This window comes from Nymphalis io, chromosome Z (assembly GCF_905147045.1).
Source record: "Nymphalis io chromosome Z, ilAglIoxx1.1, whole genome shotgun sequence".
Classification (NCBI taxonomy): Eukaryota; Metazoa; Arthropoda; class Insecta; order Lepidoptera; family Nymphalidae; genus Nymphalis; species Nymphalis io.
In genome coordinates this window covers 495,898-511,405 of record NC_065918.1, presented here as the reverse complement: position 1 = coordinate 511,405, position 15,508 = coordinate 495,898, and the positions used below count along the sequence as shown (strand labels likewise).

At 34.1% G+C, this 15,508-nt stretch overlaps 1 protein-coding gene across 2 annotated transcripts in view; it reads left to right on the top strand.

Annotated features, from left to right (window-relative positions):
* Positions 1-15,508, top strand: part of LOC126780200 (proton-coupled amino acid transporter-like protein pathetic) — a 37,425-nt gene that overhangs the window by 17,812 nt on the left and 4,105 nt on the right. Inside the window, exons 2-3 of one of the 2 annotated variants that reach the window (XM_050504465.1) lie at positions 13,494-13,579; positions 14,995-15,135. In XM_050504465.1, the coding sequence (XP_050360422.1) occupies positions 13,494-13,579; positions 14,995-15,135 (227 nt within the window). Of the gene's footprint in view, positions 1-13,493; positions 13,580-14,020; positions 14,161-14,994; positions 15,136-15,508 lie in introns of those variants that run through there. The other variant, XM_050504466.1, reaches the window with a different exon arrangement.

Below are 15,508 nucleotides of genomic sequence, written 5' to 3'. Positions count from 1 at the left end.
AGCGCATATATTCACATATCATAATTTGGTCCTACCAGCCGGTTATAAATTAGTAACGACTACAAAAATAAACTCAACTGCAGTTTTCGAAGTGATGGGCTTAAATGCTTAACGAATTGAAATGATTTAACTAACTATAATTTAAATTTTGTAAAGTTAATTCGAGCGAGTTAATAATAATAATGTATTTTATAAGGTCTGAATTTTATTCAGGAGGCCCTTGATAAGCCTCATAATATCCGTAAAAATAAGAAAAATATACAGGGCAATCAATGCTTTCAAGATTTATAAATTAAAAAAGTAATATAAATAAGAAATATGAAATTCACATTTAAGAATTTATCAAATCGGGAAGGCGTGGAGAGCAAATAACGGTTCCTTGGCAGCTTTTTTTTTTTTATAGATTAGTAACGTGGACGAGCATATGGGCCACCTGATGGTAAGTGGTCACTAAACGCCCTTAGACATTGGCATTGTAAGAAATGTCAACCATCGCTTATAGCCAATGCGCCACCAACCTTGGGAACTAAGATTTTATGTCCCTTGTGCCTGTAATTACACTGGCTCACTCACCCTTCAAACCGGAACACAACAATATCAAGTATTGCTGTTTTGCGGTAGAATATCTGATGAGTGGGTGGTACCTACCCAGACGAGCTTGCACAAAGCCCTACCACCAGTAAAAGGTCATGACGACTATGACTCTAGGTATTTAAGGGATTTCACCTAACGGACCTATAGCTTACATTGTGACCGCACTGACGGCCCTGGGAATTAGCTTGCTTATAATGTTCTTGGGTGTGTTATACACGGAGTCACTACCCTTTGTAATCGGAACGCAAAAATACAAAAGTTAATTATTAGACCTTTGAATGTTAACCCGGACGGTCCCCAAAGGTTTACGAAAAAAAAACATATACAAAACATATATCTTATATATATATAAGGTACATGATATAAAATCCTTTAATAGCTGCTGTTGATTTCATGCAGGACACCAATAAATTTATTTAAGTAAAATTATAAATAGGTAAGTTCTTTGCGAGTTCACCTTTATTTCGAACCGATAATTTACAATTTAATTTTGTATAATGACTAAAGAATATTGTGATACATATTGTTCATTACAAATGTGTCGCGAAAATCTACGATGGTGATAATATTGACCTTCTGACGTCATGAGGAAGCGAACGTAGGGCTATCATCTTAAGGGTCACGTCTTCCGCGCCACAGAGCCAAGACCTTCTCAGTTAAGACTTCATATATTCCGCAATCTTATCTAGATTAATTATTACTATGTGGAGATAGAAATGTGATATCTGTATGTATATAATTGGTGATTGTAGATTTTTATTTAAAGAGAAAAACACGAGCCTTTGAAGCGTTAAAGATTGCGACCATGTAACTGATTACGAATTAATTCTAAATTCTTAAATAAATATAATCGTGTCTTTTTCAAAGTAATAGATTGTTTATCAGAATAATTAAAAAGTTCAAATTGAAATAATTAACAAATATATCTGATAGAATATTTTTACGTGGAATAAGTTACAAAAACCTAAAATATTGAAAAAGAAATAACTCCGGAAACTTAAAATAAAATCGCTCACTTTATTCCTTCATTATAAAAATAAAGTACGATGCGTAACCAGTAATTTGGGTCAAGTATAAACAAAATATAGTTTTGATCTACAATTGAGTATTTATTCGAATCAGAGAGGCGTCATCAGGCCTTATAAGTTCAATGTAAAGATTACAAAAATTAGGAATCTGACAAACGTAACGTCTAAAACTAAAAAAACATATATAATATCAAGTTAAAAATACCTTATCATAAATATTTATTCGAATTATTCAAGCAAAAAAGCATACTTTATTTCGAGTTTCAAAAGAAGTATCACAAAACTCATTAGTTACTTAAGTTATACTAGATTATATTTTCACAGAGTAACAAAAATGTGTACAAATAATAAGCTTGATAAGTTCATATAGGCTTAAAATCAGTTGCATGATTTGAGCCTCATATATATAACAAGAGATAATGTTGTTGTAACCAAAAGCTTATAAAAATAGAAACTTGACGTATAATTTTTAATCGAAGTGTCAGTAAAAGGTGAGAGGCGGTATTTATACAAGCAAGGGACAAGGCAAATAGTAGCAAATGTCAGTACTCTGACAACACAGAGGAAGTCTCCAACTTCATGAAACGCCAATTCCAGCGCGTGTTAGTGATAGAAGTGACACTTTTGCGTCAGCGTTACTTATATCTAAACATTACATGCAATCTTTAAATTGAAATTTATTCCTCGTCGCAGCAGTTTCGCTTCGGAAAGAAGAAAGAATACAGTAATAAGACTAGAAAACAATATTTAAGGTGATAATAATTACACAAGAATAAAGAAACCTGTTTTAAAAGTCATTTCAACTTCATAGAAAGTAATGGAATATAATTGGCATCATTCCAAATAAATAAAAGTTGGTTTCGGGCAATCCAATGATAGAATATGATTGATTTTATTTGAAAATTACAATAGAAATAGAACCTGACAATGTACTTTGTACCGTAAATACATACTTTAATATATTTTAGAATAAGCCTTCCTCAATTAGCGAACTATGTACTAAGCATCAATAATTAACTATTCGAATTATATTACGTTTCTAATGTTAGCGCGGTCAAAAATATGAACTCTTTAGTCTCCACATAATATTCGAATCGAGAAGGTTATAATATTATTGTTACAATTGCAAGAGAATTGGTATAGCTGTTTACATACATGAGAATGTGTCATGGTTGTGTCTATCTGAGTCTGTGTTCGGCCTAACGCTTCCAATCAGGATGTTCACGGCCACACACCTCGTGTTTAATTTAAAAATCTGTCCCTATGATAGTTACAACTTCCGTTAGAGCAAGGTCGTCTAGTTTAAAGTTTGATCTGTTTTTGCTTACTCCCATGGCCTCGACCCATTACTTATTTTTCTTTAATTTGTCGAATTGAGCAGTTTCAAACAACAAAACTATTTATCAAATGCAGTCTTTGATTCAGCTTGCTTTTATTATATGGCATTGAAAAATAAAGTGATTACAAATTCAAGCAACGCGAGCGTTTTAAAATACTTATATCGATTAAAAGTACTCGATTATCTTATTATTTATCAGTATTTTAATTAAATTACATTATTCTTTTCCTTTTTAATTATCCTTAATTGGCATTTTTTACCATATTCACGAACCGAATTGGAGTCATATCTGTCTTAAAAAGTAGAACAGTGGAACCCTTTGTCCAGCAGGGGGATATTTTTTTATAGTATTGGTAGGCGGACGAGTATATGGGCCACCTGATGGTAAGTGGCCACCAACGCCCATAGACATTGGCATTGTAAGAAATGCTTACATTGCCAATGCGCCACCAACCTTGGGAACTAAGATGTTATGTCCCTTGTGCCTGTAATTATACTGTCTCATTTGAGGAGTGGGTGGGTGGGTACCTACCCAGATGAGCTTGCACAAAGTCCTACCACCAGTAAAGCCGTTGTAAACTAATATGGGATATATTAGTCAATGCATTGCGAAGTATATATTAATGACTTACATAATTTAATATAAGCCGCATAGAGACATAACATAATAAAGTTCCACCGGAAATTAAAGGGTTCCCTGAGAACAGTCGTCGTCGACGTACAAACTAAACGCAAACAAATTTACTGGTTGTAGTTAGGGAGTATTAAAACCTGTCAACTGAGTTCGGATGTGCGCGGTCTAGTTCCAGCAAAGGCGAAAGTTCAATTGATTTCAAAATTTAATTAAACGAACGGTATTGTTTTTTAATTAGTTTGGTTAATAACCAGGGCCAAAGTGTACGTAACGATGTACATTAGTTTTACAACCGTAATCAAACAATGTACAATATCTGTACATATATATTTTTAAGCATCACTAGCTCAACAGTATGCAGGCTGTGACAGCGTGTGACAGCGATGACAAAGTTTCAGATTCGGAAATCAGTCCACTTAACACCAGCTATATCCTTAATTGAAAAAGAAAATAAAAGTAATAGATATATAATTCCTTGTGGACGGTTGTTTCTAGATTTATTAAAAAAACGATCGTTTAAGAACACTTCAATGTAAAATATAGTGTGTATTGGTATAAAGTAATTGCACTAAAATGACTTTCAACCAGAATAATTACATCGAACCTGACAAGAAACGCAAAATAATTAAATGAACATCGCTCATCGCGTTCGCTTTGTTTGATCAAAAGAGTTTTTACGCTTCGTCGTCGTCTGTCGTTATTGTCACGCGTGTGTATATTTTTGGCGACGCGTCGTTCTGTGAATGATGTGTCCCTCCAGGGCCGCGGAAACTACGCCGGGCATGTACTCGTATGTACAAATACTAGGCGTACTTATATAACTATAGAGGAATCTTGACATTCGTCCAAGGAACCCGTTGTTTGCTACAAAAGCTATCTTTTCATTCGCTTTATGCTTTGACCGATTTTCAATTGTTGATATTTTAGGAATTGTTTCAATATAACAAAATTATTTATTATTATTGTTTTTCAGCTAAAGATTTTTATTTATTTCTCTATGCTAATTTCATTAATATAATGCTCAGGAACTAAATAAGATTTTACGTTATTGTTTTTTTCGAATGCGTTGCAAGTATTTGTAGTATGTTAAATATATAGGTAGCCAGGCTGGCAAATACGCCACGTGATGGTGACTGGTCACCATCTGTTGCATCGCCAGTACTAAATACTGACATATCACAAAGTCCTACCACCAAGACAAATATTTGTAAAACTATTTATATGTGTTATCAATGGTCATATTGTAATTGAATTATATAAAACTTTTCACATTAAATAATTATATAACATATAAAAAAATATATTTATTGTACTATTCCAGACAAGACCGCGAGGTTAGAATATCCTGATGAGGCTTATGTTTGATTCTCTCTTGTCATGAAAGATGAAATTATAAATGATGGCAGTAAAGTGAATAACTTAATCTCCTATCAACAAAGATGAAAGAGAACCAAAAATAACGAAACTACGTTATTTTTGATAAATTTAAGATAACTTTGTAATTTCGCCTCTTAAATATTCGACGTAGTTATTTTTATTTCGCGTTATGTTGTAAATTGATAAACGAAGATGGATCGCTTTATTATTAGGCACCTACTTATCTCACAAATAAACTATTTTTAAGCAACGCACGCGAACTTTATCACGTAATTTGGATTGAATAAATGTGAGGGATACATTACCCTGTACTGTACTTCTTGAAGCACAAAAATCAAGCCATGTTTTCGTGTGTTTTGATAAAATAAGTACCCGATAGGGATTCGTGTTGCATTTTTGTACCGGAAGCCACTTCGCGCTTGGTCGCTCATTCAAGGATATCTCTGTACTTTTGACCCCCTTCCCTCTCAAGTGCTAAATCACTCTAATCCGGCTCACAGACACTTATCTATTTCGCAATTGGATATACAAATAGTTCCCGCAGTTGTTTTTAGGTAAATAGACCAGCTGCTCTTACCAAACTGTCATCGGATTTAACTGTATTAGAATAACGAAGTTAGCCAGCAGTGCAGCCTTGGTTATTACCAGTAACCAACATTAAATTCTAGTAAATAAGGAAAATCTGCTCGCTACGTGCGATAAAAAAGACAAAACATAATTTATGTTTTTATGTAATATAATATAAATGTATAGAAATAGGTTTATTTTCTTTGAATTAAATTTAATTATTTATACTGTATTAAGAGTACCACTACAAAAAAACGTAGAACATGATTTCTTGTTCCGAGATAGAATCAATTTCACAAATATTTAATTTAGTACTTTAGGCAACTCTATGAACATTTAATTTAGATTTTAATAAATTATTATTGTAATGATGAAAACAAAAATCCCGTTTAAGTATATATAATGCTCTTTAATTTGTGTAGGTATAAGATCTTTCGCAGCCGTCTGTAACATTCGCGTCTAGTATAACATATTAAAATGAGAGCATTCGAGTAGTAATTACAGCAACTAATTAATCATTTTGAGTTCCGAGTTACAAATCAATATAGTTCGATGAGCACTGGATCAAATATCCTTGAAGTTAGTAATGTCTATATTTTAATTAAAATCTCATTATAAATGAAAATTAAGCAAGTATTCGCCTGGCTACAAGACATTCGCTGCAGCGAATATTCGCGCGTTGCTTACGGGTATGCGTCTTGCGACTAAAACAAAAATATGAAACCTACAAAGCACGCCACGAGCAGCGACGCCTCGCGGCGAGAACGTTGGATGTTGCGGTTAGAATCGCGCGAACGTCAGGTGACGCGACCAACGATATAAAAGAAATACATGGTACAGTACTACTGTCCACGATGTCGATCAGACCTCGCGGCGAATAGTTTATGATCCAAAACCGTTTACTTGTTTTCGCCGCGAAACAACGGACATAGAACTGTTTTTACTAATAGCTAGGATAAATAAAAGGCCCGCAAAATATTTAAAAAAATTAATATTGAACATGTCGTTAGGAGTTTGTGGTAAGTAAATATAAATAAAGATATTTCCACATTTCATCGTGTCCTTCACTATTTCTTCTAAATTTTAAAGAAACAGTTAAGGACACTTGAAACCTATCTATTACTCTCCATCAATTCGAGACAACGTTGGCAAATGTATGGCGAAGACGATCGCAACTGACCGTGGCTTGCAGCGTGCGTTCGCGACGCCTGTTCCCGTGGTCAGGCGGTTACAATAATATTTTTCAAATAAGTTTCTAGTTTTACATATTGCGCGAGCATATATTATGTACAATATTAAAAATATATTAGTATTGCAAAGTAGGTATTTATTATATTTCGCTTAACGGTCTGGCCACGGGACATTCGCTGCAGCGCGATCGATGACGTATCTTGTCAATAAAACAAATGTATGGAAGTATACCAAACACAGCCTATTCTATCGCCCGTACGGCGCAAGCACCGATGTTTAACTTAAAAATGTCGCAAAGAACAGCGGGAGTAATCGTATCTATTTCATATTGACGATGATTCTTCCACATACATCAATACTGTGTAAAATTGGTGTGTTCCTGTTTGGACGCACCAATTATTCAGATATGGATTAGCGATTGAGGCTGTGCAAGTGTGTAGGGACAGGTAATATGTTATCTTAAATCCGATGACAGGTGATTGCCAATTGACAGTGCTCTGTCGATATCAAGGGTCGCGAAACATCGCGAAATTGCTATGGACGAAGGTAATACGACGTTTACCTTTTAATGATGATCGTTTCCTTTTCAAATTTAATAAAAAAAGTTTAGTTTAACCCTTTTATAAATTATATTCGATGTAAGTCAAAAAACCGTGTATAATACATTTATTTTTGGCATTATATTTCCTAGAAACATAAACCGCTTATATACAAAGCGTTAAAATATTTCTTAGTTTATTCTCTCAGTAACGCAAGTGTACATAAAATCAATATATATGTATGTTATTTATAAAGAGAAAAAAACTTATATTGAGAGTTTCGAAGTCAGGGAACAAATCTTCAACGCGAGCTGGATCACATCATACAAAACGTACATTAAGTACGTCCTTGAATTCAACAAATTTACAATAAACTTCTATCGGGTGGTAAAGTTCTTGAAATAGAAAATTATATATTTATTATTTAATATCAATCTTAATATTAAAAAAGCGCGGATATTAATTTTTTATTGAATGACGCCGACTGTGACCTCAAAAATACTTAGGAATTAATCTAAAAATAGTTTCTAACTGGACAATTTTCACAGTACAAGTGAGATTGTTAAAAAAATATTGATAATTCTAAGAAAAATAATTCTAATGTGATTATCGATACCATTATATGAAGAAATGTTTCGTATGTGAATATTTTCGTGTTCCTTGTTTAGACAATCACGCCGATAAGCTAAAAAACAGAATGCAGAAGTCGCAGGGCAAATAATAGATGATTAATTCTTTATTAAAGACGAATGTCTATTAAAAAATTCTATTCTCATCACTACATATTACAAAAGAAAGTCCTCTCGTCGCGTCTGTCTGTCTTTCCGAACGCGATTAACTCAAAAACTACCGAATGGATTTTCATACGGGTTTCTTTAATGGTCAGAGAGATCCAAAAAGGTTTTAATGTATAACTCATTATGGTTTTGTGTAAATTAGCTAAAATAAGAAGTTGATTGTAGAAGATATAGGAAATAATCATGTCGGCTGGGAGTTTACCTGGCGCGCCTCGCTTAAGTCGTATGTATGTAATATAAACCTTATTTTTCCGTGCTTACTAACATATAAAAGGTTTATTATTTATCAAAAGAATATAATATTATCTATTTAATACAATTTTGAAATTGACGCCCTGATACTACGCACTGGCTCAACTGCTGACTTTAGATCATACAAATTTGCCCAAGTATATATCCAGTATAACGTAGGCGAGATAGATGAATTTTATTGAAAATACATGATCATGTATATCCATGCGCGTAAGAAAGGGTATGAAAGTTTGTATGAAAAGTAATTTTTAAAGCTGTAATTCTATGATATACTCTAAGTGGAGTAAATATGTCATCCTCTGTATAATTAATCACATGAGTAACTCAGTTGTGCCGCCGTTTCTTCTAAGTAATATCTACATTCCAAATTTAATCTTTTAACTTCATAAATATTTTTATAAGAGCCTACTTGAGTAAATGATATTTTTATTTTATGAATAAATACAAGGTATTTATCAATGAAATTCGTTAGACGGTTACCAATCGAGTTAGAAAACTAATGTAGTGTTGCCCGTCGGCAGTAGACGTCTGGTTAGTGCACTCGACGATGAGTTGATAGCATCTATAGGCGAGAATCATTCGAGGCTCTCGTTGATTTATTCCTTATTTGATGACGTCACCGCATACAACGAGAGCCACGAGAATACTAAGACACGGTTATGGACCATTCTTATTGTATAGAAGATATACCGGCGGCGGCTTGATAACTAAAAAACGGGCCAGTTATATGTGTAAGTTATATTTTAAAATTTTAAGGGATTAATCCATATTAATGGCTTAGAACTTTTCCTTAACCATATAATTTAATTTTAACTGTATTACACTGAACAAAAGATATTGTTTAGAACCATGATTACATAGCCAACAATGTCGTTCAAATTAATATATTTTAAAAGACCTAAAGAAGAAAGAAGAATTTTTATTGATGACAATTTTGGATGTTATCTAAGACAATGTTTTTTGTTTTTAATAAATTTGTTATACAAACAAGTTCGGTATGAACCGAACTTCTAAAATAATCGACTAATAACTTTCGCAAATAAATTATAACACTTGGTAAGCTCATGTTTACCAAAAGTACAGACTACAATTATGTGCTTCGCGTCTTAAAAGTTTGTTTTAAATAGCTGTTACCGCGCTCACTTTAAATTTAGTCAATGTATGTCAAGTCTAAATATATGTGATATTGGTATTTATTATTACACCTGCAGATTTTAAGAATTTTAAAATCATGAAGAGAATATAAATTATTTATATTTTTTCCCAATTCTTTTTTTAAATTGTTAAACGACCACTTGACTTTAAAACTTGATCAAAACGTAAGAATTGCTTAAATAGAATCTTGTTACGCTTTAAAAATATCGTTACTATTTAAAATTAACGGAATTAAATTTTTAAATTTTAGTAAAAATTCGCAGAGCAAACTAGTTAAAATATTATTTCTTACCAGACGACGATGATGATTCTTCGAAAAGACGAGAGAGGGCGATATCAAAAACACCGTCAATTAGTAAGATAAACAATTTATGCAAATACCGAATTTTTATGGAGAAAATATTGTAAGCACATGCAATACAATATTCCCATCGAGATGCAAGCAACAAACTAATTGACAAGCCACCAGTTCCCGCGCAAACTCAGCCCCCTGGTGATCTCCCGTGCTCTTTCCGCTCCTGGTAGTGACGTATCAAATACAGTTCAATACCTAGATTTCAGGGATGCACTAGCTTTAAAGCGCATGTGTTGTCCTGCGCACTACAGACATTCAACAACCTCCTTCGGATCTCTCGGATCCTGTTTGGAGACCCGGCAAAGAGCTCGATGCAGGAGCGGCCGGGTTACGCATGCTCATTGCACCAACGATGCACATATACCTGTTGCTAGGTACACTTTTGTATAACTATGTACAAGTGGAAATATCTAGAACGGGATGAAAAGTGGCTGCGCAAATGGCATGCGTGCCACAACTTGCATCTGTTGCACATCTTACGTAATGTTTTTTTTAAAGGTATGCAATTACTTAAATGTTGAATTATTTATTATGGAATTAAAGGAACATTAACATTTTTAAACGGTGTGATTTATTTTAATTTAATGAAGGTGTTCTCGTTATTAGTGCTGTTGTTAGGACGAAACGAACTGTTACTCTTATCTATTTTAGTTTAATTTTCATTGTCCGATTGTTGTTTTTATTCAAAACTTTATCCATACGTATATTTACTTTGACGATATATTTACTTTGACTATTTATTTTGACGAGCCGGTTGGCGTGGTTGGTAGTACTTGCCTTTTCACGCCGAAGGTTGTGGGTTCGATTCCCACCCAGGACAGACATTTGTGTGCATGAACATGTCTGTTTGTCCTGAGTCTGGGTGTAGTTTTCTATATAATTATTTATTTACAAAATAAAGGTAGTATATGTAGTATATCAGTTGTCTGGTTCCCATAACACAAGCTTTGTACAAGCTTAATTTGGGATCAGATGGCCGTGTGTGAAAAATGTCCCAGGATATTATTATTATTATTATTATTTACGTTTCTATATTTTCAATTAAGTCATTCATTATATTAAAGTTCTGTCAGAATATTTTTCAGAAATTGTTTCACTGCTGGGCAAAGGCCACTTTCTTTTAAAAACAAAGTTGGAGCTTATTCCACCATGCTGCTCTAATGAGGGTTGTGGGTAGAAATACAGGTGAATTTTCATCCGACAAATCCTAGTCCACTCACAATGATTTACTTCATCGTTGAGCACGAGATGAGTTATAAAATAAATTAAGCGCCTTTAAATTCAGTGGTGCCTGGCAAATTTGAACCCGCAATCTAGTGTTTGATAATCTACGTTTTCACTTTCATAAATTCATATTCTCGGCTGTGGTGTATATATATATATATAAGTATAAATAAATACTGGTAGTTTTTGACAGAATACTCTTATAATTTATGTTTCCCTGGTTTGTAAGCTGAATACTAGCTGTTGTTAAATCAAGCTAAAAACTATTGAGTGTTTTTTCAATCTCTCTCTCTATTATATTCAAACAGTATGTCAAATTTTGGCAATGCTTCTTCTACAAGAAAATATTCTCCAAAAATTTTAGTGGAAGTTAAGCAGGAAGTAGCAGAATTTTGCAAAAACAGCATACAAATGACCAGGATAGCATACATTGCAAGGAATTAAAATGCATGGGATTCGAGGCATTTCACAAGACAGTGTTTTATCTCTGTTTTGTAATACGGTTATTCTTATGAGATAGAAAAAGATCGAGGTAATTTCCACATTTAATCTGAAAGGGCTGCATTGCGCATGTATCTTTCAATTTAATTTGCATTGCATGCACTCGTCGCACTTGCACCCAAAATAAAAGATGCATTGCGATTAGCACTCCAAAGTTCTACAACCTTACTTTCATTTTATCCTAGTACCAAAATCTATCTCGCACTATTATGCATTCGAATAACAAAACAAACTAGTAATCAAAGTATTTTTATAAAATTGAATCAAGTCTTTTGTCAAAATGAATATTAAGCAGATTTATAGAAGGCACATGTTTTTTTTAGTTTATTAGTAAAATTTACAGAAATTACTGAAACAAAATTTATATTTGCACTATAACAAGTATGGGGGCTGGTGTTTGATTTCTATTATAAAGTATGAATATATATTTCAAATATTGAAACATCGTGATAGTCAATCTTAAATTTAGAACTGGTAATAAGGCGTCAGGAGGCGTGTCTTCTAAAGTTGATACAAATAATATTGATAAGCGGCCTTGAAAAGCAATTTAGTCAAATGCGCATCAGTTTACCAAACAATGAGTACTTGTGTCGTCACAGCTTCTAAGTGTAGTACCTATTAGTGCCTCGTGACGATGATGACAATGGTGGTATTATTTGTACCGCCGGTGGTAGCAATGTCGCGGTCGTGTCTTTGATTGTTGACATTAATAATATATGGAACAAATATTTAAACGATCACAATCACTATGAAGCTTCTCCTCAATAAGTAACAAGTTCCGCAGCTGGAAATATAATTGAAGTTCAATAATTTACAAATTGGTATTATATAAAAAGAATATATAAATATAATAGTCTAGTTGAGACAATCCCAAGCATATTATGACCCACAATTGCATTAACCACATCCTTATACAAGTACATAGTGGACAAGAATTTGTTTAAAATTAAGCTTTATCTTAATGACACGGTGGACATAAATAAAAAAATAAGCAAGACGTTAGCAGTAAGTGTAGGTAACCGTTTGTTGTAAGGTAATCTCGAACCGTATCTAAAAACTGCATTTGATATTGTTTTTATGTTCTACGTATTTATAGTTTCTTCGCCTATGATAAACAAAAATAAAATGTTTCAAGTTATTTTTTTTATAATTTTATATATTATCATTTGTTGCAACGTGACAAACCTGAATATTTATAGCCTTCACCGTGACAACAAATGAACCGTCTGTAGTATTATGTAATGTTTACTTTAATGTCCTACGTCACCACCGGACAGACCTCGGCGAAGGATACGTCGCGAGGCAGCTGATTCCCAATTCATTATTGTGAACCAGTTAGAGCCAGTTTGACGCAATCGGTGTGGTTGACAACTATTGATCACTTGGCAATAAAGCTCCTAACCTTTTTAATTTAAAGTTCAAAATTGTTAAAAAACATTAAATGTAATAAAGTACTCGGTTAACTGTTCACAATAAGGGGAATTATATTGCATGCGAACAAAGAATTAAACATTTTGTGACTCACATGAGCCCTAAAGTTACACCCTACTTGTCAGACAGCTTAGAGCGATTAAAACCTCGAAAATGCGAAAATTACTTCTTTTATTTTAAACATAATTATTGAGTTTGTAAAGCATATCTAAAATAAATTAAAAACATAGCAAGACGCTATTTTGTGCTGCGGTAGGAGTTTCGCGAGTTACGCGTTTTACGCTGGAGCGAAGATTATTAATAGCTTACCGAAATAACATTGGCGATCTCGTGGCGAAAACACGAACGAACCCAGCCCCTGTGGCCCGTTGTTGCCAGACCGAAGCGTCATCGTAGCGTCACATGCGTTTCGAAACGAGCCCACAATAACAATGTAGAACGTGTAAATTTACTGGCGCATTTTCTTTGTAAGCAATCAAATTTAATTCCAAGCTTATTTATCTTTTCAGAAACCACAATTGCGTCCGATGATAGCCGAATATGATCACAAGAAAAAAGGAGTTAAAAATGACCTTTCAGATGTCGTCATGGTCAAGTAAGTGATAAAGTTTCTTATTTGGAGGAGAATCATTTAAGTCCGATCACCGACCTATCATCAGCTTTGACTGGAAATGTGTTGTTAATGTTACTTCATTGATTCGATAACACATCCGAATATTTTGTATGTTATACTCTGCTTTTGAAACTAAATTCAACCCAAGCATGCTTCACAGCTTCACATCATTTTGTTCGCAATTGAATTTCAATAAAGTGTACCAATTAATAGACTAATTCGGAACAAATGTATTGTAATAATACTGACATTTTTGTTCAACAGGATATTGAAAAGACTAGTATATATATCGGTATTATTTGAACCGCAAACAAACGCTTTTGAAGCGTTGCGGAAGGATGTGTCGAAGGGACGACACATCTGTTTTGTTTTTTTTTTTACCAATGTTTTGTCGTTAAAATGGTATTTTATATTGTATGTTGACTGTTAAGTACTCGCTCCTTATAACGAGCTAATAATAACGCTCGTCGCCGTTCGGAGACGATCCGGGAAGACGTGTGCAGCTTCCACGAGATTAAAGTCGTTCGTCGACCTTGATCATCTTGCAATGGACTCATACACCGGTACATCATTCCATTATATGGTTTCAATTTTGTTTATTTATTTTATTTGGTACTGGTAATTATTTAAAGAAAAATATGGTTACCTGAGGGCCGTGGCTTTTGATGCTTCCGCGCGCGCGCAGAGCAGCTGCCACGTGGCTCCGTGCGCCATCTCTGTTCAGGCTCGGGATTGGCTCTCAATCTATTTATTTGTACAAATTTGATCTAGCTTTATGTCAATCATTTACCACTATATTTGGTCCTAAATATAACTTTTATACAAAATTATTTTAATCAAACATGTTTTGTCTTAACGTTAAAATGATATAAGACGAAATCTTCCAAATTTTTCCAACGTACTACGTATATAAAAATACGTAAAGCTGTATTAAATTTTACGGTTGGGCCACAAATTTGTAAATGCCGAGGCTTAACAGAGTGAAACGCACATAAAAACTGTACATTTTGGAGACCATGATGAATGTATCACACTTCACCCAAAACACTTACACAAATGAAACTACATAAAGTTGTACGCTATCCGAAATTCGCTAGTAATTCCCAGTAGCCACACCGTAGGGTCCGTAAACAGATCTGAACATGCAAGTCCGCGGCCGCGATACACCTCGTTTCACACTCCGATCAAATCATCAAGCCATTGAGCTTTCAATGTGGCGCTTTCTATGTTTTCACTATCGGCTACCATTACATTCCTGTGTTTGAAATTAATAAATTGATTATTTAATACTACACTCTTATACCCACTCACTGTTAATCAATCAACATCATTATTCGTTTAAGTATAATTACTGAAGATGTCAATACTTATATCTGGGCTTGGTGAACGATTTGCAGGTACAAAGTTGATCCGAATGAGATCCCAGTGGAACAACAGGCGGGATCCACACTCCCCCTCATGGAGATTCCGGGCCGGGATATTGAGGCGGATGAGGGATATAACCCGTTCGAACATAGAAAACTGGCGCACCCTACGTCGTAAGTTGAAGTTTTATAAGTACAGTAATGCATATAGATCAATTAGTCGAATTTTAATGCTGACTTCGAAGTCTACTGCTAAACAGAGATTCTTGAAGATTATTGATATTAGCGACGTAAGAAATGTTAACCATTCTCTACAACGCCAATGCGCCGTCAACTTTGGGAACAAAGATGTTATGTCCCTTGTGCCTGTAGTTACACTGGCCTACTCACTCTTCAAGCTAGAACGCAACAATACTAAGTAATGCTGTTTAGCGGTAGAATATCTGATGAGTGATTTGGTACGAGTAGTCCAGGCGGGCTTGCATAAAGCCTTACCACCTAGAAATGTGAACTCTTGTTAATCTATTACTACTAAACACCTACCTTT